Source organism: Pongo abelii, chromosome 3 (assembly GCF_028885655.2).
Source record: "Pongo abelii isolate AG06213 chromosome 3, NHGRI_mPonAbe1-v2.0_pri, whole genome shotgun sequence".
NCBI classification, from domain to species: Eukaryota; Metazoa; Chordata; class Mammalia; order Primates; family Hominidae; genus Pongo; species Pongo abelii.
Genome location: NC_071988.2, coordinates 47,400,555 through 47,422,195, shown reverse-complemented (window position 1 = coordinate 47,422,195; position 21,641 = coordinate 47,400,555). Strand labels below are relative to the sequence as shown.

The 21,641-nt window shown below is 38.3% G+C and overlaps 1 protein-coding gene across 3 annotated transcripts in view; it reads left to right on the top strand.

The window, feature by feature from the left end:
- The first annotated feature begins 4,073 nt into the window (after positions 1 to 4,073).
- Positions 4,074 to 21,641, top strand: part of NFXL1 (nuclear transcription factor, X-box binding like 1) — a 66,431-nt gene continuing 48,863 nt past the window's right edge. Inside the window, exons 1-10 of one of the 3 annotated variants that reach the window (XM_002814724.5) lie at positions 4,074 to 4,128; positions 4,534 to 4,770; positions 6,967 to 7,140; positions 12,582 to 12,691; positions 14,618 to 14,748; positions 18,410 to 18,588; positions 18,833 to 18,994; positions 19,096 to 19,196; positions 19,872 to 19,986; positions 21,324 to 21,448. In XM_002814724.5, the coding sequence (XP_002814770.1) occupies positions 4,536 to 4,770; positions 6,967 to 7,140; positions 12,582 to 12,691; positions 14,618 to 14,748; positions 18,410 to 18,588; positions 18,833 to 18,994; positions 19,096 to 19,196; positions 19,872 to 19,986; positions 21,324 to 21,448 (1,332 nt within the window). In that variant the 5' untranslated portion in view covers positions 4,074 to 4,128; positions 4,534 to 4,535. Of the gene's footprint in view, positions 4,377 to 4,533; positions 4,771 to 6,966; positions 7,141 to 12,581; positions 12,692 to 14,617; positions 14,749 to 18,409; positions 18,589 to 18,832; positions 18,995 to 19,095; positions 19,197 to 19,871; positions 19,987 to 21,323; positions 21,449 to 21,641 lie in introns of all 3 variants that reach the window. The other 2 variants (XM_002814725.5, XM_002814723.5) reach the window with 2 other exon arrangements.

Here is a 21,641-nt window from a genome sequence, read left to right as displayed (position 1 = left end):
AAGGGATGTGAAGGACCTCTTCAAGGACAACTACAAACCACTGCTCAGCGAAATAAAAGAGGACGCAAACAAATGGAAGAACCTTCCATGCTCATGGATAGGAAGAATCAATATCGTGAAAATGGCCATATGGCCTAAGGTAATTTATAGATTCAACGCTATCCCCATCAAGCTACCACTGACTTTCCTCACAGAATTGGAAAAAACTACTTTAAAGTTCATATGGAACCAAAAAAGAGCCCGCATAGCCAAGACAATCCTAAGCAAAAAGAACAAAGCTGGAGGCATCATGCTACCTGACTTCAAACTATACTACAAGGCTACAGTAACCAGCACAGCATGGCATTGGTACCAAAACAGAGAGACCAATAGAACAGAACAGAGGCCTCAGAAACAACACCACACATCTACAACCATCTGATCTTTGACAAACCTGACAAAAACAAGCAATGGGGAAAGGATTCCCTATTTAATAAATGGTGCTGGGAAAACTGGCTAGCCATATATAGAAAACTGAAACTGGATTCCTTCCTTACACCTTACACAAAGATTAACTCAAGATGGATTAAAGACAAATGTAAGACCTAAAACCATAAAAACCCTAGAAGAATACCTAGACAATGCAATTCAGGACAAAGGCACGGGCAAAGACTTCATAACTAAAACACCAAAAGCAATGGCAACAAAGGCCAAAATAGACACATGGGATCTAATTAAACTAAAGAGCTTCCGCACAGCAAAATAAGCTATCATCAGAGTGAACAGGCAACCTACAGAATGGGTGAAAATTTTTGCAATCTATCCATCTGACAAAGGGCTAATATCAAGAATCTACAAAGAACTTAAACGTACAAGAAAAAACCACCCCATCAAAAAGTGGGCAAAATATATGGATAGACGCTTCTCAAAAGAAGACATTTATGCAGCCAGCAGACATATGAAAAAATGCTCATCATCACTGGTCATCAGAGAAATGCAAATCAAAACCACAATGAGATACCATCTCACGCCAGTTAGAATGGCCATCATTAAAAAGTCAGGAAACAACAGATGCTGGAGAGGATGTGGAGAAATAGGAACGCTTTCACACTGTTGTTGGGAGTGTAAATGATTTCAACCATTGTGGAAGACAGTGTGGCGATTCCTCTAGGATCTAGAACTAGAAATACCATTTGACCCAGCAATCCCATTACTGGGTATATACCCAAAGGATTATAAATCATGCTACTATAAAGACACATGCACAGGCATGTTTACTGAGGCACTATTCACAATAGCAAAGAGTTAGAACCAACCCAAATGTCCATCAATAATAGACTGGATAAAGAAAATGTGCCACATATACACCATGGAATACTATGCAGCCATAAAAAAGGATGAGTTCATGTCCTTTGCAGGGACATGGATGAAGCTGGAAACCATCATTCTCAGCAAAATATCACAAGGACAGAAGACCAAACACCACATGTTCTTACTCATAAGTAGGAGTTGAACAATGAGAACACATGGACACATGGAGGGGAACATCACACACCAGGGCCTGTTGCAGGGTTGGGGGCTGGTGGAGGGATAGCATTAGGAGAAATACCTAATGGAAATGATGAGTTGATGGGTGCAGCCAACCAACATGGCACATGTATACCTATGTAACAAACTTGCACATTGTGCACATGTACCCTAGAACTTAAAGTATAATAAAAAAAATTGTTTTGACGATAACAATACCTACTTCATGGTTGTTGTGAAGATTAGATTAGTAAAAGAAAAAAGGACCTAGAAGAATGCTGGCATATAGAAAGTACTCAAGGATTGCTGGTCACTGTTATTAGCTATTGAATATTCGAGGGAACAGAAAAAATTTCTCAAGAAAGTTTGACATGGAAGTTTAGATAATATGCTAGTCCAGCTCTCTGGCATATAACATAATTCTAAGAAGGATCTCTCTTTTTAGTAGCCACTCAATACTTCTTGGACATTACTCAGTGATAATTACTATATTCTCTCTCAGAGTATAACAGCTCCTTTCCTGTATGTGAAAACCCCACTGAAGAAAAGTCTCGCTTTAGGGTTTTCAAACTTTGAAAGCTGGTTGCAGCTTTAAACTTACAGTTCTTATACAAGTGCAGCATTAAGAGAGTTGCTGTGCACCTCTTAGTTTCTAGCCAATGAAGTTATATCATTCTCAGAAATGTTATTTCTTTTCTTCTTTTCATTTTTTTCTGAGACGGAGTTTTGCTCTTTCACCCAGGCTGGAGTGAAGTGGCGCAATCTTGGCTCATTACAACCTCCGCCCCCTGGGTTCAAACAATTCTCCTGCCTCAGCCTCCCTAGTAGCTGTGATTATAGGCACCCACCACCATGCCCGGCTAATTTTTGTGTGTTTAATAGAGACGGGGTTTCGCCATGTTGGCCAGGCTTGCCTCAAACTCCTGACCTAAGGTGATCCACCTGCCTCGGCATCCCAAAGTGCTAGGATTACAGGCATGAGCCACCATGCCTGGCCATGGGATGTCATTTTTGAGTTTGGTTAATGTACAGGCAATTCTGCAATATCTATGTTTAAGACATTAAAAGCATGGTTTCTAATACTAGACTACTTAGGATTGAATCTTGGCTTCACTACCTCCTAGCTGTATGATCAAGGGCAAATTGCTTAATCTCTCTGTGCCTCAGTGTTCTCAGTTGTAAAATGGGGATAATAAACACGGTTACTGTGAGTACCAAATTAGTTAATACATAACGTAAAACACTTTAAACAGTGCCTGACATCTAATAAATGCTATCTAAATATTATAATAGAAATTTATGATTAAAATAGAAGAATTAACTAAGTTGAAGGACTGTATAATAAGCCATCAATATGTTTCTCAATCCCAGACAGACCCCAGAATGAATTTTTGCAATCTACCTGTCTGTATATATGCACATGTATCTTATTGGAAAACTCAGCAAAATCATAAGATTTAGGACCTGGCCCTCAACTATTTTCCTTAACAAAATCTACTTTTGGGAGATGCTGTGAAGGTAAAAATTAGCATGTTCCAGGGAAAGCTCATTGCACACTACAAAGGACTATGACAATAACAGGCTTTAGATTTATTTTCTACATTGCTCTAGCATTTTAGAAGGGTACTTTTACTACTCAAGCCACTTTCCTGCAACTCTCCCCCTTCACAGTGGCCAACCTCAAACCGTTTTCAATGTAAGTGCCTTTCCTGTTAGGGAGACTTCCTTATGAAAATAAATTAAGTTTAAAAGTTGTTGGAACCTAAAACTCACTAAGCCTGGAGAGAGATGTCACTGTCATCTGAGTTACACATGGTTACAACTTCTGTTTCTCAGATTATAGATTAACTTGCTTTCTTATTTTTCTTGTTCTATACAACGGCTAGAGAGAATTAAACGAAGTTAAGGACAAAAACTTCCTGCTTTCTTAATGATCCTTATCGATTAACTTCTGCTTCGTTGCCCCGGTTTGCTTAGACCAGATGACAGAAAATCCTTTATGAAAAATGTTAAATGTACTCTTCCCAAAAAGAAACACTTTCTATAAGCAAATTGTTGTAACTATTCTCTAACCTTGTATGAGAAAATGTTGTAATCCTGCTAAAAACCTCTCAGTTTCTGCCTATATAAATGAAATCTTAAATCTCTACTTCGGGAGGCTGACTCCTTCCTTGGAGTCGGTGTTTCTAGGTAGGCTATCCTCAAACTTCGCGCTTTTGATTATTTTAAATTGACACCTCCTGTCATCCGCAAGCTCAAAGGCAAGGCTAATAAAAGATGGCAGAGAGCCAGTTAGGGACAGAGCCATGGAATCCTCATACCCAGGTGGGTTTAGGGCAGTCTTGCAGAAGCAGAAGCAAATTGTACGGTCACGAAACCCTCCGGACCCGCCCGCCTCCACCATCAGGGGCCCCTATGACCTTCGACCCCTCCCTAGCCCCAGAGCACGCCGGGAGTTGTAGTTCCCAAAGGCCTGTCCAGAACAGCGCAGGCGCTTGGGGTTCCCCTCCCACCCAACCCCCGCACTTTTCCGGATAAGGAAGCGGCCCGTGCTGCCACGCAGTCGCCGGACCGCGGGCGGGGGCTTCTGGGAGTTGTAGTCTGTTGGGGCGTGCGCCGTCGGTAAGGAGACGTAGCTTTCCGTGGGGTGTACCACTGCAGTTGGTTGCTGGCGGGAGACGCAGGGTCAGTCTGTGACTCTTCCCCTACCGCGCTCCCCCAGAGGCTGAGGAGGCGGTTTCCACTTCTCCTCCGGCTTTCTGTCTTCGGCACTGTGTGCTTCTTGCTCCGCGGTTTATTTCTCTACCAAGTCCTCCCTCACCTCTTCGGTCCATCTCCAAAGCCCGGGCTTGGCGGGGACTCGCCCTCCGGTAAAGGCAGGGCCGCGACCTCCTGAAACCCGGTCCCCGCCCTGCAGGAACCTTCCTCACTCGGCCCCTCACACCGGGTTTCCGCACTGACCCTCCTTCGCCTCGGTCCTCGCCGCGCTCACCTCCTTCCACTCTTTTTTTTTTTTCTCCTTTGCAGGGATGGAAGCTTCCTGGCGCCAGGTGGCCGGTGGCCGAGGCCGAGCCCGGGGACGGGCCACTGCCGCCCCCTCAGGAAATGGAGTCCATCTCCGCGGCGCCGGAGGAGGGCGAGAGAAGGGGTCGGTGGGCGCCGTTCCTTCTGGCGCCAGTCCCGGAGGAGTCGCAACCACGACGGCTGCAGGGAGCAGGCACAGCCCCGCGGGATCCCAAGCCCTGCAGACTACCGCAGCCAGCGGTGAGAATGGCTCCCGCCCGCGTGCTCACCTGGATGCCTCCTAAGGCAGTTACTAGTCAGGACCGCCTCCGCCCTCGGCTTCTTTCTTTCACTGCTTTTCCCCTCCTTCGGGAGTTTGTTATCGGGCCCACTTCTCCAGCCTTTCAGGTGGCTGCCCTTTTCGGCACTCTAGGTAGATTTCCATCGCACCTCTTTCATCTTAATTTTAGGTGGTACTACCTTTGTTACTTCCCTCCACTCTTGCCTACTTGAATCTCCAGACCATCAGTTGTAAATTGTGGCCCGGTGTTCTGATTTGGTCTATAATGTTGTTTGGTTAACACAGAATTTTAAATGTGGATTGATTGTCAGCGTTTGTTTGTCGTTTTTAAAAATCTGGTTAACAACCTTGTGGCTTTAGTTATCTTTGTGCATAGCAACAGTCAGCTCGGCTGAGTCACAGAAATCCCATTTAGATTGGACTTGGGCATTCCATCACACATTGTCTCTCATTTCTGGAGCCAGATGTCATTCGTCATCTTTACCTTTGCCTTTGTTTCTTGACTTGTCTTGTTCCTTGTAAGCACTTGAGCTTTTGATAACTTCCTTGACTGTAGTTCTATTTACAAATTCCACGTCCTTCTATGGACATATCTGGTGTTGCCTCCGATATATCAATACCTTTCATCCAAGACCATGTTTTCGTGGAGCCAGGGAGCACTTACACACAATTGTGCATGGGGCCGAGGGAATAATCCCTGAAATCATTTTATTTTTGTGTTTGGAATGCATTTCAGGATACATTTTTTTTTTGGGGGTGTGGAGCAGAATTGAGTATCTTGAATGATTTTTCTCCTAGGCTAATTTGAAAGGTAGGTGGTATTCTCTTAGCATGCAGTTAATGGCGGTGATGATAAGGTATGCAGTATGGAGACGTGTGAACAGGTTTGGTAAATTTTCTTTTTTTTTTTTTTTTTTGAGACGGAGTCTCGCTCGTCGCCCAGGCTGGGGTGCAGTGGTGCAATCTCGGCTCACTGCAAGCTCCGCCTCCCGGGTTCACGCCATTCTCCAGCCTCAGCCTCCCGAGTAGCAGGGACTACAGGCGCCCGCCACCACGCCCGGCTAGTTTTTTTTTTTTTTTTTTTTTTTTTGAGTAGAGACGGGGTTTCACCATGTTAGCCAGGATGGTCTCGATCTCGTGGGTAGAATGTAAACAAGCATTCTGGCCGGGCACGGTGGCTCAAGCCTGTAATCCCAGCACTTTGGGAGGCCGAGGCGGGCAGATCACGAGGTCAGGAGATGGAGACCATCCTGGCTAACACGGTGAAACTCCGTCTCTACTAAAAATACAAAAAATTAGCCGGACGTGGTGGCGGGTGCCTGTAGTCCCAGCTACTCGGGAGGCTGAGGAAGTTTGAAGTTTCTTTGGGAGTATGTGCAGTGAAGTAATCTAATTTTGTTTTGCATGATTAATCAAGTAACAAAATGAGAAGTAAAGGTAGTGCTAAATAGTGGAAGAACGAATCCAAAATTAACATTCTTTTTGGAATGAAGTTGGAAGAGACATGTTTTCCATGTTAATATTTTGTGTGGATTAATGTAAAATATGTTTTTTTTTTTTGTGACCACAAGAAGTCCATAATAAAGGCAAAAAGTTCTTGACCTAAGAAGCCAATTATAAATATAGTGGGTATTTAGTGAGTACTGTTGGTACAAACACTTTGGTAGGGCTGGACTGGACTGGGCTGGGCCGTCCTGTCCTATCCTACCTGTTGTTCAGAAGACGGTAGTTTGAAATACCTACCTTCCCTGATTCTTTATGTGCTTACTGTGGACATGTTCCCTCACTTCTTAAAAATTACTGTGCACAATGTACTTTAAAACGTCTTAATTTTTGTTAGTCCTTATTTTGAAGTTGATCACCAGTATTTTGATAGTTTTATTATATTTTCGTATTTTTTTTCTTGATTTGTTAATCACCGTTATAAAAATTTGCTGCGTTTTAGCAGGATACTTACAAAAGTGAAAGTTTTTGTTGTGGTATTCTCTTTAGTTGTGTGTCATGGAATTTGAAAATAGTTTTCTCATGGATTACAGGAAGATAGAATGCTCCAAAGGTGACTTTCAAATGTATGTTGTAAAATGATGTATTAGCACATTATGCTTTTCTTTTTGAGAGATTGTTTTGCAGAAATGAAACTTTTTTCTTTTAAACAGAGCTAATGTCTCAGAAAAAATTTGAAGAAATCAAGAAAGCTAACCAAGCTGCAGCCAGAAAACTTGTTGAAGAACAGTTTAGCTGTTCATCTGAAGAAGAAGGAGATGAAGATTTTGAAGGAAAACAGGGAAAAATAGTTGCAAATACGTTTATAACATACACTACTCAGACAGGTACTGATCTTTTAAATTTTGACTTTTGACGTCAATGAAACTGTATTCCTGACATTTTTTTGGTAATGCCTTTGTTCTATATGGAATAGATTTTACATCTTAAGATGAACACTGTATGTTCTAGAGTTGAATTTTTGTACACTTTGGTATTTGAGTTATATATTGTGTAACACTAATTTTTCTATAAAGCAAATAGAATGGCAGTGGCTCTTTTATAGCCTTGGGAGGCCTTTGTGTGTATTTAATTGGCATTTCAGTAGAATGCTTGGATGGGGCTGCTAAAGCTCCTGAGCGATGGACTGGGGCAAGTTTTTTCTGGTTGTGATGATTTGATTGAACTAGAGGACTTTGTGTACCCTTTTCAATCTATTCATTTTTTTTCATCATGTTAAATGCGTCTTGAAGTCTTTTTAATTCTTTATTTCCTTATTTTATATCTTATTTACAACATCTGATTTTCATGTATTTATTTTTAGAGTTGGGGTCTTGTTCTGTTGCCCAGGCTGGAGCGCAGTGATACAATCGTAGTTCACTGCAGCCTTGAACTCCTGGGCTCAAGTGATTCTCCTGCCTCAGCTTCCCGAGTAGCTGAGACTACAGGCATGTGCACTGCACCTAGCCATGCTTTTTTTAAAAAACCTAAATTTCTTCAGGTTTGACATGTACATTCATGTTATCTGTGGTTTATATCTGGTTGCTCTTAAAGCCACGTTTGTTCATGTGAAAGAGGGCCAAAGTGATGTTGCTGTGTACCACTTTAGTATTAGGTATAAAAATAGATTATTTTAAATGTAAATATTATTAAACTTTCTGCCTTTTATACTTTAAAATTATTATTGGAAATATTCTTGTATGTAGGCCAGGCACAGTGGCTCACGCCTATAACCCCAGCACTTTGGGAGGCCGAGGCCGGGGGATCACTTGAGGTCAGGAGTTTGAGACCAGCCTGGCCAACATGGTGAAACCCCATCTCTACTACAAATACAAAAAAATTAGCTGAGCATGGTGGCGCACACCTGTAATCCCAGCTACTCAGGAGGCTGAGGCATTGGTTGAACTTGGGAGGCGAAGGTTTCAGTGAGCTCAGATTGCACCACTGCACTCCAGCCCGGGAGACAGAGCAAGACTCTGTCTCAATTAAAAAAAAAAAAGAAATATTTTTGCATGTAATGTCAACGTTTATTAATATATTTGTAGATATGTCATGTTGTTTATATACCTTTTATTAGTAATATATATTTATACCCTTGCTTGGTTCTTTTTCTTACTTTAGTATACTGTTAAAACTAGGAAAAACCTTACAAATATTTTGGGAAACAATTCTGCAGAGGAGAGGTGACTTTCCTAGAGTTACACAATTAGTAATTGGCAGAGCTGGGTTTAAACCTAGTTGACTTAGCTTTAGAGCCATTACTGGGCTGATTTCATTTTCTCTGTAAAAGCAGGAAAATTCTGAGATTAGACGGTTACTTTTGTACCTGTTTATGGGTAAAAAGCAGCATTGTACAGCAGTTAAGAACATTGACACTTGAATCAGGTTGCTACGCTTTGATTCTTGGCTTTGCTACGTGGCTGTAGGATGTTTGACATATTGCTTAACATCTTAGGGGCTCAGTTTCTTCTTTTGTAAAATGAGTGTAATGATACTAAATACTGTAGAGTTGTTAGGATGAAATGAATCAGTATGTGTAAGTACTGTAGTGCTTACAGTAGTGCCTGTTGTGTAGTCTGTGCTGTATATCTGTTTGCTGGAATGTTTAATGTATTTTGTGGCTTGATTATTAGAGATTTTCTATCATAACTGCTGCTTTCTTTTAAAAAATTTGTTTCTTTTTTTTTTTTTTTTTTGAGACAGAGTCTCGCTGTGTCGCCCAGGCTGGAGTGCAGTGGCGCAATCTCGGCTCACTGCAAGCTCCACCTCCAGGGTTCACGCCAATCTCCTGCCTCAGCCTCCTGAGTAGCTGGGACTACAGGCGCCTGCCACCACGCCTGGCTAATTTTTTGTATTTTTAGTAGAGACGGGGTTTTACTGTGTTAGCCAGGATGGTCTCGATCTCCTGACCTCGTGATCCGCCCGCCTCCGCCTCCCAAAGTGCTGGGATTACAGGCGTGAGCCATCGCGCCCGGCCAAAAATTTGTTTCTTTTTTCAGTCATGTCTTCCCTTGATCATAAGGCCCCACATCCTAAGCTCTCTTCATCTACCCTATGCTAATGTGTTCCTTAGTTATTATCTTGTGCTTTCATGAGAAGTATAAGGCCAGTGTTGCCAGGATTCAGGCCTGTTAGTACAACAGAATCAGAAGCATAGCAGAGTTTGAGCATGAGTTAGCATAAAGGCAAATAAAGAGCATGAGAGTTAGTCTTTTTTTTTTTTTTTAGAGACAGTCTTCTTCTATTGCCCAGGCTGGAGTGCAGTGATGTGATCATAGCTCCCTACAATCTTGAACTACTGAGCTCAAGTGACCCTCCTGCTTTAGCCTCCCAAGTAGCTGGTACTGCAAGCACACACCACCATGCCTGGTTAATTTTTTAGAATTTTTTTGGAGAGACAGTGTTTTCCTGTGTTGCCAAGGCTGGTCTTGAATTCCTGGCTACAGAGAATTCTCCCACCTCAGCTTCCCAAAGTGGCAGGCGTGAGCCACCACTGTGCCTGGCTGAGAGTTAAGTCTTCAGACAGAAGGATTGATGTATTTCACCCTTCCCTTCCCAACACATAACCTTGGTGATTAGGTAGTTGCCTGAGTATATTGATAGGATCATGAAGATAGTTGCACATCATCAAGTAGGTTTCTAAGGAATTTACCGTATCTGCTAAGGAATTAAGATTAGGAAGTTTGGCTGAGAAGTCTAGGTCGGCAAGGTAAGAATTGATAAAAAGTAACTCTAAGGTTAGAGGGTTTCTTGTTTCTGAAGGACCTTATAGAAAATAATCTTAAGAAGTTTTCTGCTTTGAGAGGAACTCACTTAAACCATTCTAGATAGAGTCATTTTATTTTAAAATAGAAAATGCAATAATGTCTTTCAGTCTAGTATGTAGAAAACATTTGTCATTTGTAAGTTTTATTAATTTTTAATCTGGTTTTAATCTTAAAAGTGTTATGGTAATTTTTTTATGCTGTGTTTTGTATAAAATCCATTAGTAGTTGATTCCCATTCGTTTGCCTCTACCAATGTAAGAAAATCTGATCACTTGATTTAAGAACATACATGCCAGAGTAATGGGATGGTTCCCACCTTAACATTAGTGAATTGAAGACCAGGACTTTACCAAAGGAGTTCATTTTTATTTGAGCACAGCCTTTGCATTTTTGTGATTCTTCTCTCATATTTCAAACTTGCATGGCCAACTTCCTGATAAGTATCTCTATCTTGCTGGCGCATGGACCCATCAAATTGCTGTTGAAAGAGAACTTATTTATTCTTTTGTTTTCTCAATCTTAGTAGCACTACAGTTTTTTCAGTCACCCTCCCAAGCCAGACATCTGGGAGCAGAGATGGCATATGCGTGTCATTTACTGCAATTCTCCCTCTGCCCATGTTAGCTCAGCAGACACAGCACTCTTTCCTTCTGAATCTTGACATGAACATCAGCTTTTAAAACTGACACAATCTCATTGTCACCAAGTCCTCCTAAGTTTTACTTCCTAAATTTCTTAAATCTACCCTTACTCTGCCTGTGTACTGTCATTGCCTAGTTCAAGCCTTTACAGCTGCTTAATATGTGGATTAAATCCATATGATAATTGTGAGGTAGATAACTGTTACTACTAATTTTACAGGTGAGAAAACTGAGACACATTAGGTAACTTGCTCAAAGTCATTTTTTGCTTTATCTGCTGTAACTGTCTCTTAACTGGTACTTCCTGCTTTCAGTCTTGGCCTCCACATACTCATTTTTCTTTAGTTGCCAGAGTCATCTTTTTAAAATGCATGACTTCAAATGCCATGCTATCCGCTGTGATGTGCTGGGCAGTACATTTTATTGATGCAGCCAAACTTTAATACATGTTTCAAAGAAATCTTACATAAATTTTTAAAATATAAGGTTAGTTTTTATTTGTAAAAGCCTGTTCTATCTTCTTCTTAAATTCTGTTTTTTGAGTTAGCTGTTAAATTAGATGAAATTTAAAATGTTTTGTATCTGTTAATGTCAGCTTTGTTGAAAAGCAAAATAGGCGCCCCATACTATTATTCTGCTTTTAAGGATTTTTTAAAAAACTTCAATGTTTGTTTAAAATAAAGCAACTGTCTTTAATAATTTTATAATAATTTATAGTTTTGAGAGTATGTTTGCGTTTATTTTGCTTAATGTCCTAAATCACATTTATTTTATGGTAGGGCAAGCTTTTGTAAGTGCTGTGTTTACTCAGATGATTTTAGAAAGTAAAGAATTAGCCACATGTCCTATTTATTTAATTTTTCTTTTTGGCAACTTAAATTGGCTTGAACCACGTTATTGCCATGGTAAGTTCTGTACTTATGGTAGTTTATGTTTTAATCTACTTTTTTTGAAGACTCAGTTAACCGCTATTGAACAATCTTTATTGTTTTAAAGGCATGTAGGCTTATTTCTCTCATATTAAAGTGACTCAGATTATTGCCCTTTTGGTGTCATTTGGGCTTTAGGGGACTCATTCTGTTTTTCATTTTGCTGTTACTTGTTATTTGTTGGACCTTTCTGCAGTAACCGCTCACTGCAGTGTATAGAGGTTAAGAGGGTTCACTTTGTAGGCAAACTGAAGTTAATTCTTTTGTGCCTCAATTTTCTCATCTGTAAAATGAAGATAATAGCTCATTTAATCCTATTGAAGTACTAATAGTACGGTGTCTAGCAAATAAGCACTCAATAATTACTCAAAGAAAATAATGTCAGGTACTGTTTTTTCTGAAAAGCTTATCCTACCTTCTTAAGCAGAAATAGTGAACATAATTTCATGAGATGTGGCTATTGTACTGTAAAAACCTCAGGGTCTTTTCATTCAACAAGTTTTTATTAAGAATACACCTACTAAATTCACACATACACACACACCCACCCCCACTCACTCACATCTAAGCTTATATTTATGCTCAGTGGCTCTACTAATTAGTTTAGGCTTTTGCTTTGACACTTTACTTTTCCTTAAGACTTTACATCTTGCTGCTCTTGCTTATGGCTCTGCCTCTGCCAAATTTGTTGAGAATTCTGACAGCCAAAAAAGCAAGTATAACAGAGAGCAGGGGTACTGATTTTGAACCATGTACACAAGATTTAATACACAGACTTCGTTACCTCTTGACAGCTCATTGGTTACTTTTTTTAGAAAAACTTCTTGTTTTACAGCTATATTTTGAGCAATTGATATTGCTAGACAGTTCTTACATAATATGGTGCTATTAGTGAGTTTGTGTTATTTTCAGATGTTGTTTAGGGTGAGATTTTCAATCTTTAAATTTCCAGATGGAGATACACGTGAATTAGAGCGAACAAAACAATATGTAAATGAAGCTTTTCAAGCAGCGGCTATGACATGCTTAATTTGTATTGCTTCGGTGAAGAGAAACCAAGCAGTAAGTTTTTCTCCTTATTTATATTAATGTATCTCCCCAAAATACCTTAGTTTGCACTTACAGTACTTAACGATTTATTATTCTTTTGTTTACTTATGTTTAAAAATGCTTCATTTGAGAATTTTGTATATGAATTGATCTTCATTTTAAAATCTGCAATTTAAAAAAAAAATTACCACTAAATGAGTATCCAGTATTTTTAGCACTGTTGATATAACTTAGTTGTCTTCAGTTTTAATGCAAATGTTGATTTGATAGAACATTTTTAGCATCTGTACGTTAGAGATTCCCACAAAAGTGAAATGTTAAATGTACTATATTTTATTACTTTTATTGGGTTTGGAAAAAGATACGGTCCCTATCTTCAAGAAAGTAGAACTTGACAGTAACACTTATGGCTTAATTAGTTAGCGTATCCTGTGTTAAAGGCATTTTGGGAAGTGGTGAGGGTCAGTGGGGAGAGAGATTCAGACAAAACTCATGTCCTTGGAGGAGATATGGCCTAGTGATAAAGATATATATATATGTAAATTTAAAAGGGCATTAATGAAGCAATTAAGAAATGATTACTGAATGTGAAAGACTCAACATTTAGACCTTAGATTAATTCACTGCTATTATAGCAGCATTGCCTAGAGAAAGCAAATCAAGTCAGATGAAATAGTTTGGTCATGTAGAGTGAATCAGAAATTTAACATGCTCTGGTTGGTTAGAAGAGTATAGCAGATACAGATGCCTTTTGTGCCTAGAGTCACATCTAGTTGGTTTACCCCGATTTCAGCTGCAGGGAATACATAGTCTCTGCATGCAGATAGAAACCCACTTTAAACACTTGCTGTGTGTGTGCGTTTTTTCCACCTCTAAATTTTCTTCTTGGAAATTGACTTAGCTAGTACATGGGTATAGTGCAGAAGCACTGGGGAGTTAAAGCCCCTTGCAACAACATTGCACCACAGGGCGTTGGTAGGTGAATGCCCCAACCTCCTTTCCATTAGCGAGTGTGGCTGGGCAGTCCAAGGCGTGTTTTACATGGTTCTGCAGAGGGTCCCCTGTAGGATTGAGCTTCTGTGGCCCTTAGTGGTAATCAGCTCAACCATATGCCATTCATTGGCATTTCTTTTTCCCGTCTAGTCCCTTTACCCCTGCATCCAAGTTCTCAGATACTGCTTTGGGGGTAACCCAAACTAAGAAGTCGGCTGTTTAATGCTGTTGTTAGCTCATGCAATATGCTACGTGTCTGATTTTATCAAACAGTTGTAAAATGTTATAAGGAAAGGGGAACTGATTTTTATCAGTTTTATCAAAGTGTTTGGCAGGTTTTAAAAATTAATTTAGTATTATTTCTTAAGCTTTTAAATTATGTATATTCTTGTTTTTTGATTACCTAATTTTTAGAATTTAGCATTAGTTAGGTGTTAGACTAATAGGTTTTATATAACAAAAGGGCTATGTAGAGATATATGTACATATTTATGTTTAAGGATTCTTTTGTAGTGTTATTTATACTTGGAAATAATCATCCAACAACAAGAAATTTAAGTACGTAAGTCTACATGATGTAATGTATAGCTATAAATATGCTTATAGAAAAGACTATAAAGTTACATTTCAGTTATTATAGTACGACCTCATTTTTTAAAAGTATGAAAAAAATATATATATAAATTTGGAGATTGTCCAGAATGTTAGCAGTAATTATTTCTAGCTGAATGAATCTGTGTGACTAATAATAATTTTCTTTGACGTATCCTACATTTAAATGCATTTCCCATGAAACAGTTCTTCTGTTATACTGGAAGGAAAGACCTTTTTTCTTTAATCCTTAGGTAGCTCTTGAAAATAGTTTAGTGTGATACTCATTTTAAATTATTTTACAATTAACAAAGAAAAATTAACATATATTAACTTCTGATACCTTTGTCTTAGGTTTGGAGCTGTTCGGGATGTTTCTGTATATTTCACATGCCCTGTATCCAGAAGTGGGCTAAAGATAGCCAGTTTCTTGTATCTTCTGTGACTGATGATGATTTTGGAAAGAGAGATTATCCCTGGCCTTGGTAACTTTTTCTAATTAGTTGGATTATTATTATTATTATTTTCAGATGAAGTTTCGCTCTTGTCACGCAGGTTGGAGTGCAGTGGCGATCTTGGCTCACCGCAACCTCCACCTCCTGGGTTCAAGAGATTCTCCTGTCTCAGCCTCCTGAGTAGCTGGGATTATAGGCACCTGTCACTATGCCTGGCTAATTTTTTGTATTTTTAGTAGAGACAGGGTTTCACCATGTCTGCCAGGCTGGTCTTGAACTCCTGACCTCAGGTGACCCACGCCAAAAAATCCCAAAGTGCCAACTAGGCTGGCACGCCACCGCGCCTGGCCTAATTGGATTATTAAATTGTAGAATAAATGAAAATTGTAGATTCTAAGTTGCTTTATTGGTGGTTTCAATATCCATGTTGGGCTTTTAATTAGTCATTTGGTGTGTGAAGATGTGGAATCTTGATAAAGGCTTGTTTTTTTCAATTTGAATTTGTATAACTACTAGTTCCTTTTGATAACTAATAAATCATCCAGACTTAATTTTTCGTTTGCAAAACAATTCCTTAATTATCCTTTGAAAGGACTTTCAATTTTCTGTAGGACTGAGAATCATTCATAATTGTGATCTTCTTGTCCAGAATTCTATGAGTATGCATTATTATTACATTGTACAAGACTATCGTTTAATGTATTTTGATTATAAGATTCCCAGTTTTATCCTCCCAAATCTCAAAACTGCAGGTGTATATTATACAATATCATTTTTTTACATTTATTAGTTTTGCTTATTATTGATGATTATTTGATCTGGAGAACTTTTGTTCTATTTCCAGAAAGAGTTGGAGAGTAGAATTTTATATCTCTGCTAAGTAAAGACAATAAGAAATTTATTCATATTGGCTGCCCAGAGAGGTAGATTGACTGTCAAAGTAATGAAGCATAAGCTTCATGGGCTCTGTGTGGTCACATTTTGTAACTTTAGTAACTAATTTTATGTTTAAATTTTTTTTTTTAATTTTAATTTTAATTTTTTTTGAGACAGAGTTTTGCTGTATTGCCCAGGCTGGAGTGCAGTGGTGCGATCTCGGCTCACTGTAGCCACTGCTTGTTGGGTTCAAGCAATTCTCCCGTCTCAGCCTCTGGAGTAGGTGGGATTACAGGTGCCTGCCACCATGCCTGGCTAAGTTTTGTATTTTTAGTAGAGATGGGGTTTCGCCATGTTGGCCAGGCTGGTCTTGAACTTCTGGCCTAAAGTGATCCACCCACCTTGGCCCCTCAAAGTGCTGAGATTACAGGCATGAGCCACCGCGTCTGGCCAGTGGTGTAGTTTTAAAAAACATTTAGATGTGCTAGTTACTTTTAGAAGAGTATGTAAAAATAATTCTCAGCAATCTGTGAGAGATTTTATTCTCCTGTTACCTATGGGGATATTGAAGTTAATTGAAGGGAAATGACTTCTGGCTCCTCACTCTTAAGTAGTGGAGCCAAAATTTGAAACCTAGGATTTCTTACTTTTAAATTCAGTGCTTTTTCTATTCTTCCAGCTGAGTTATGTCTTATGACCTTGCTTTTAGAAATATTATTTTTCTTTTCATTGAATGCACACTTTTTGGAAACTGTTTAACATTTCAAAGTATATTTGTTTTGCTCCTGCATATTATTTACTTGTGGTGGAAGAATTTTAGTGTCTAATAGGTACGGAATTAAGCCAGGTGTTAGAGATTTAAACCTTATGTATATATTTTTTTACCCTTTCTCTTCTCACTTCTGTTTTAAGTGGTCATTTTGCCACAGAGGAGGAAAGGATCAGTTAAAAAAAAATGTACTGTTACTTCTAATTTAAAAGGAACAACAGTTTAATCAGCTGTGCCATATACTTTGCATTCCATATTTCATATTTTTTTAAGAAAATAAATGACCATTCTGGTGAAGAACCCATTTTGTTTAATCCTTATCAAGGTGGGGCTAGAACTTGGTAAAATGTTAATAATTTTAAGTTACTTTATGGAAATAAAAAATTTAAAATACAGGTTTCTACTAAGATACTGCTTTTTAATGAAGATGATCTAGCATAATTACATTTCATTGTTGGCATCCCGTTATTTAAAATAAAACTCATACATTTGCACATATTACCCTCACTGGGCCAGTTCAGTTTCAGTGCTGATGGGCAGTGTTAAGGTGTGTTGAGTTGCCTATTAGTCATCCATACCCACGCTTATTAAAAATACATATCCCCCCTCCACACCAGCTTTTTCTTTTAATTAAAAAAAATTGAACTCTTCCAACAAAGTGCCAGTTACTTATTCCAGAGGCAGATGAACTTAGTATTTTGTTTTTGATTTTTCATTACAAGAACAAATATCTTTTGGTTATTTTGAGTATTTATGTGGCATTTATTTGGAAACAGAACATGTTCTCATGACAATGAAAATATTTTGTATATGATACAAAAGAAATTTAAATGTTAATGTGAAACTTGTTCTAGTATAATATACTAACTATACTCATTTGTCTGGGAGATAAGGTTAGAGTATCTTTTGAGAATGAAGTGATCTATGATGATCTACAAGTACATTTTTGATAGAGCTGAAGGTTAACACTTCTACTACCAAAACTTATTTATTTTAATGATGGAAGTTTAAAGTCTTTCATGGTACTTGAACTTTTCTTTGACTTAGGCACATTCAAATTATATCTTTTTTTGGGCTGGGCACAGTGGCTAACGCCTGTAATCCCAGCACTTTGGGAGGCCAAGGCTGGTGAATCACTTGAGGTCAGGAGTTAAGACCAGCCTGGCCAACATGGCAAAACCCCGGATCTACTAAAAATACAAAAAATTAGCTGGACATGGTGGCGTGCACCTGTATTCCCAGCTACTTGGGACACTGAGGCACGAGAATTTCTTGTACCTAGGAGGCAGAGGTTGCAGTGAGCCGAGATTGCGCTACTATACTCCAGCCTGGGTGACAGAGTGAGACGTTTTCTCAAAAAAGAAAAAAAAAAGAATTATATGTCTTTTTGTGCTAGATGTTGAGAATTATGAAATTCTTTATTTTCAAGTTTATTCCCCCCTCTAAATTGTAGTCATGTTTCTTGCGGTATTGCATGTCTATAACCTGACTTCTCTCTTCTGTTTGCTGTTGCTAATATATTTTGTTTATTTGTAAACCACAAAACATAAACCACAAAAGCTCATAAAGTTGAGCTTTATGAAAAGCAGAGTGAATTCCTCAAGAATAAAGTTCAGGTGGTTAGTAGAAAACTAATGTTACTTTCTTTTTGTAGTTGTATTCTAGATATGTGCTGTTTAATTCATGGTAACTAGCCACATGTAGCTGTTTCAATATTTAGAAATTATAAGAAATTTGATTCCTTCCTCAGTTGTAAGCACTAGCCACGTTTCAAGTGCTCACAGTATGTGGCTAATTGCTACTGTATTGGACAATCCCGGTATAAAACTGTTCCATCATCTCAGCACATTGTATTGTGCAGTGCTGTTTTATATGGTTGAAATCGATTTTAATAAGATCTTGTTTTTTCACTAACACAAAGATGGAGCAGAGTTCCTTAACATAAAACTAATTTAACAGAATATACTCTGTTACTAAGTATATTTCTGTCTCTCATGTTGCTTTTAAAGGTGAGGTTAGCTTTAATAATTTTCTTCTTCTTTGTAGTCCAAAATGTAGGTTTGAATACAAACGATCTGAAACACCTAGTAGGTACTATTGCTATTGTGGAAAAGTAGAAGATCCACCTTTAGATCCATGGCTTGTGCCTCATTCATGTGGCCAAGTATGTGAGCGTGAATTTAAACCTCCTTGTGGCCATAAATGTTTACTCCTCTGTCATCCAGGTGAGTTATATATTGCATTTTAAATTGTTTGTGGGTGATTATTTCTTCTTATGTTGAGGCAAAAAAAAAAATTGTAAAAGTTGAATTCACAGTTTAGGTTGCCATGAGAAAATATTGAAAGTTATTGCCTTTTGTAAAGTATCAGTAAAGAAAGTTCTAGAAATTATTGATAGGTGTAGAAATTGAAAGTTTTAGTTTCTGACTTTAGATTTTTTTTTTTTTTTTTGCTTTTACTGAATTCTAGGTCCCTGCCCTCCTTGTCCAAAGATGGTCACAACTACTTGTTACTGTAAGAAAGCAAAACCTATCCCTCGTAGGTGCAGTGCCAAGGAATGGTCTTGTCAGCTGCCATGTGGACAGAAGTTGCTTTGTGGGCAACATAAGTGTGAAAATCCTTGTCATGCAGGTAAAAGGCCATACCCATTAGATTTTTCTGACTTTAAGCAAAAGTCAAAGCAATCTTTATTGCTTTTATGTTTCTGTGCTAATTTATCATTCTGGTTTTAGGAAGCTGTCAGCCTTGTCCAAGAGTTAGTAGACAAAAGTGTGTCTGTGGCAAAAAAGTAGCTGAAAGAAGTTGTGCAAGTCCACTATGGCACTGTGATCAAGTAAGTTTATATGCATTTCGAGAGGTGGGTGTTAAAGAATACACAAAGCATAGACAACCTAGAAAGCAGCAAGGCTAATCAGGTTTAGTTGGATAAAAGGCAAGGAAGAATAGCACCTCAGATGAATTATATCATGTTTTAAGAAACTACTTTTAAATTTAATATCATTTTTAATTATTGGAGGAAAAGTTTTTTTCAAAGTAACAGCTATTTGTTGAATTTTGGATTCACTACATTTGTACTCTTCCTTGCTAGCTCTTGTCCCCTTCTTCTCTTTCCCCTCTCTTCAACCAGCACCCCTCCCTGCTTCTTGAATTAATCCAATTGAGGAAGTAAGATTGATTTTATAGGTTGCTTGTCCTAGAATTGGCATGGTTTTAATGCCACTTAGAACTCCTTGGTGAATGGCCATATGGAGCTGCATGTAGTTTTTTTCCGTATTGTATTTTTAAAATATACTTTTTGGTGCATAGGAAATATATGTGTGTGTATACATATGTATATATGTATCTATATATACATATGTATGACACCTGTATAAAATATAAAGTAAAATAATATGAGGGACGTAAAGCAGTTGTTTATTTGTGATTGAAAAATGGATTGTGTGTTGTATGAAGTCTTTTTTTGTTAACTTTTAAATCCTTCATTAGTGTTTATTGCATTTTATTTTAGGTATGTGGAAAAACACTGCCATGTGGTAATCACACATGTGAGCAAGTGTGCCATGTTGGTGCTTGTGGAGAATGTCCTCGATCTGGGAAAAGGTTCTGTCCATGTCAGAAATCAAGTAAGACTTGTTTTTTTTTTATATGTAGGAAATGATCTGTCAAGCCATGAAAAGACATTCAAAAGACGTCCTCCAGGAAACTTAAGTGCATATTACTAAATGAAAGAAGCCAGTCTGAAAAAGCTACAAAATTTAAGCCCCCAACTATATGACATTCTGGAAAGGTCCAAACTGTGGTGATCAATGACTTCCAGGGGTTGGGGAGAGAGAGAGAGATGAATAGGAGAGACATAGAAGATTTTCAGGGCAGGGAAACTCCTCAGTGTGATACTATAATGGTGGATATATGTCATTATACATTTGTCCAAACCTATAAAATATACAACACCATGAGTGAACCCTTATATAAACTATGATCTTTGGGTGATTATGATGTGTCAATGTAAGTACATCAGTTATAACAAATGTACCAGTCTGGTGGGGTTTGATAATAGGGGAGGCTGTGCTATTGTCACTATGATGTAATAGGTTATAGGTGAGTTTATTTTAGGCTGCTTTGAGATAAAGGCATAGTAGGATAGCACATTGAGTAAGCTTTTTTGACTCTCCACAAATAACAGCATCATATGTATAAGACTACTTCTAATACTTGTCACAATATGTTTATGTTAAAGGTGAGTTTTATAATTTTGTAGTTGTTACAGTTTTTTAAGAGAGGTGGTTTTATCCTGTCACCCAGGCTGGAGTGCAGTGGTGTGATCCTAGCTCACTGCAGCCTCAGACTCCTGGGCTCAAGTGATCCTCCTGCCTCAGCCGTCTCAGTAGCTGGGAATACAGGCACCTGTCACCATGCCTGGCTCATTTAAAAAAATTTTTTGTAGAAATGGGCTCTCCCTATGTTACCCAGGCTGGCCTCGAACTCCTGGCCTCAAGTAATCCTCCTGTCTTGGCCTCCCAAAGTGCTGGGATTATAAGTGTGAGCCACTGCACCTGGCCTGAGTTTTACAGTGTTTTAAAGACTAAATCTTTCTTTTTGTCTTTGTGGGGTAGTTCAGAGCAAGTTTTTTAAAACAAATTTTTACATTAGGAAAATTCATGAATAGTTTATGTAGTCTTTACTCATTTCTTTAGATAACTATTTCTGAAGTAGATAGCCCATAAAAATGTGTTTCTTGAGGATGGTAACTTGTGTCAAATTTCTTTTTAAAAACCATAAACTTCACAAATATTAGGGATTATTGTCATTAAAGTTAATTTTTCCCAATGATTATGTGGATACAAAAATTTATAGTCTGAAGGTGCTAGCATTCCTTAGGGAGCCTGAAGAACATGGCACTTTGTTGATGTTTAATAATAATGTCTCTTATTATTAACATTGACTTTTTGTGTGTTTTTAGAGTTTTCTTTGCCTTGTACAGAGGATGTACCAACTTGTGGAGACAGTTGTGACAAAGTACTTGAATGTGGAATCCATAGATGTTCACAGCGTTGTCACCGAGGTCCCTGTGAAACATGTAGACAAGTTAGTCATCTCCTGTAATAGTTACTTTTAAGAGCTACCTATCATAATATATCAAATGAGATTGTCCTGTGGTTGTTTTCTATTACTTATTTTCATATACATCTGTGTCATGATCTATATGAATTTAGTGACCTAATATTAGGGTAAGAAGCAGGAGAGTACAGGCATACCACGTTTTATTGCATTTCACTTT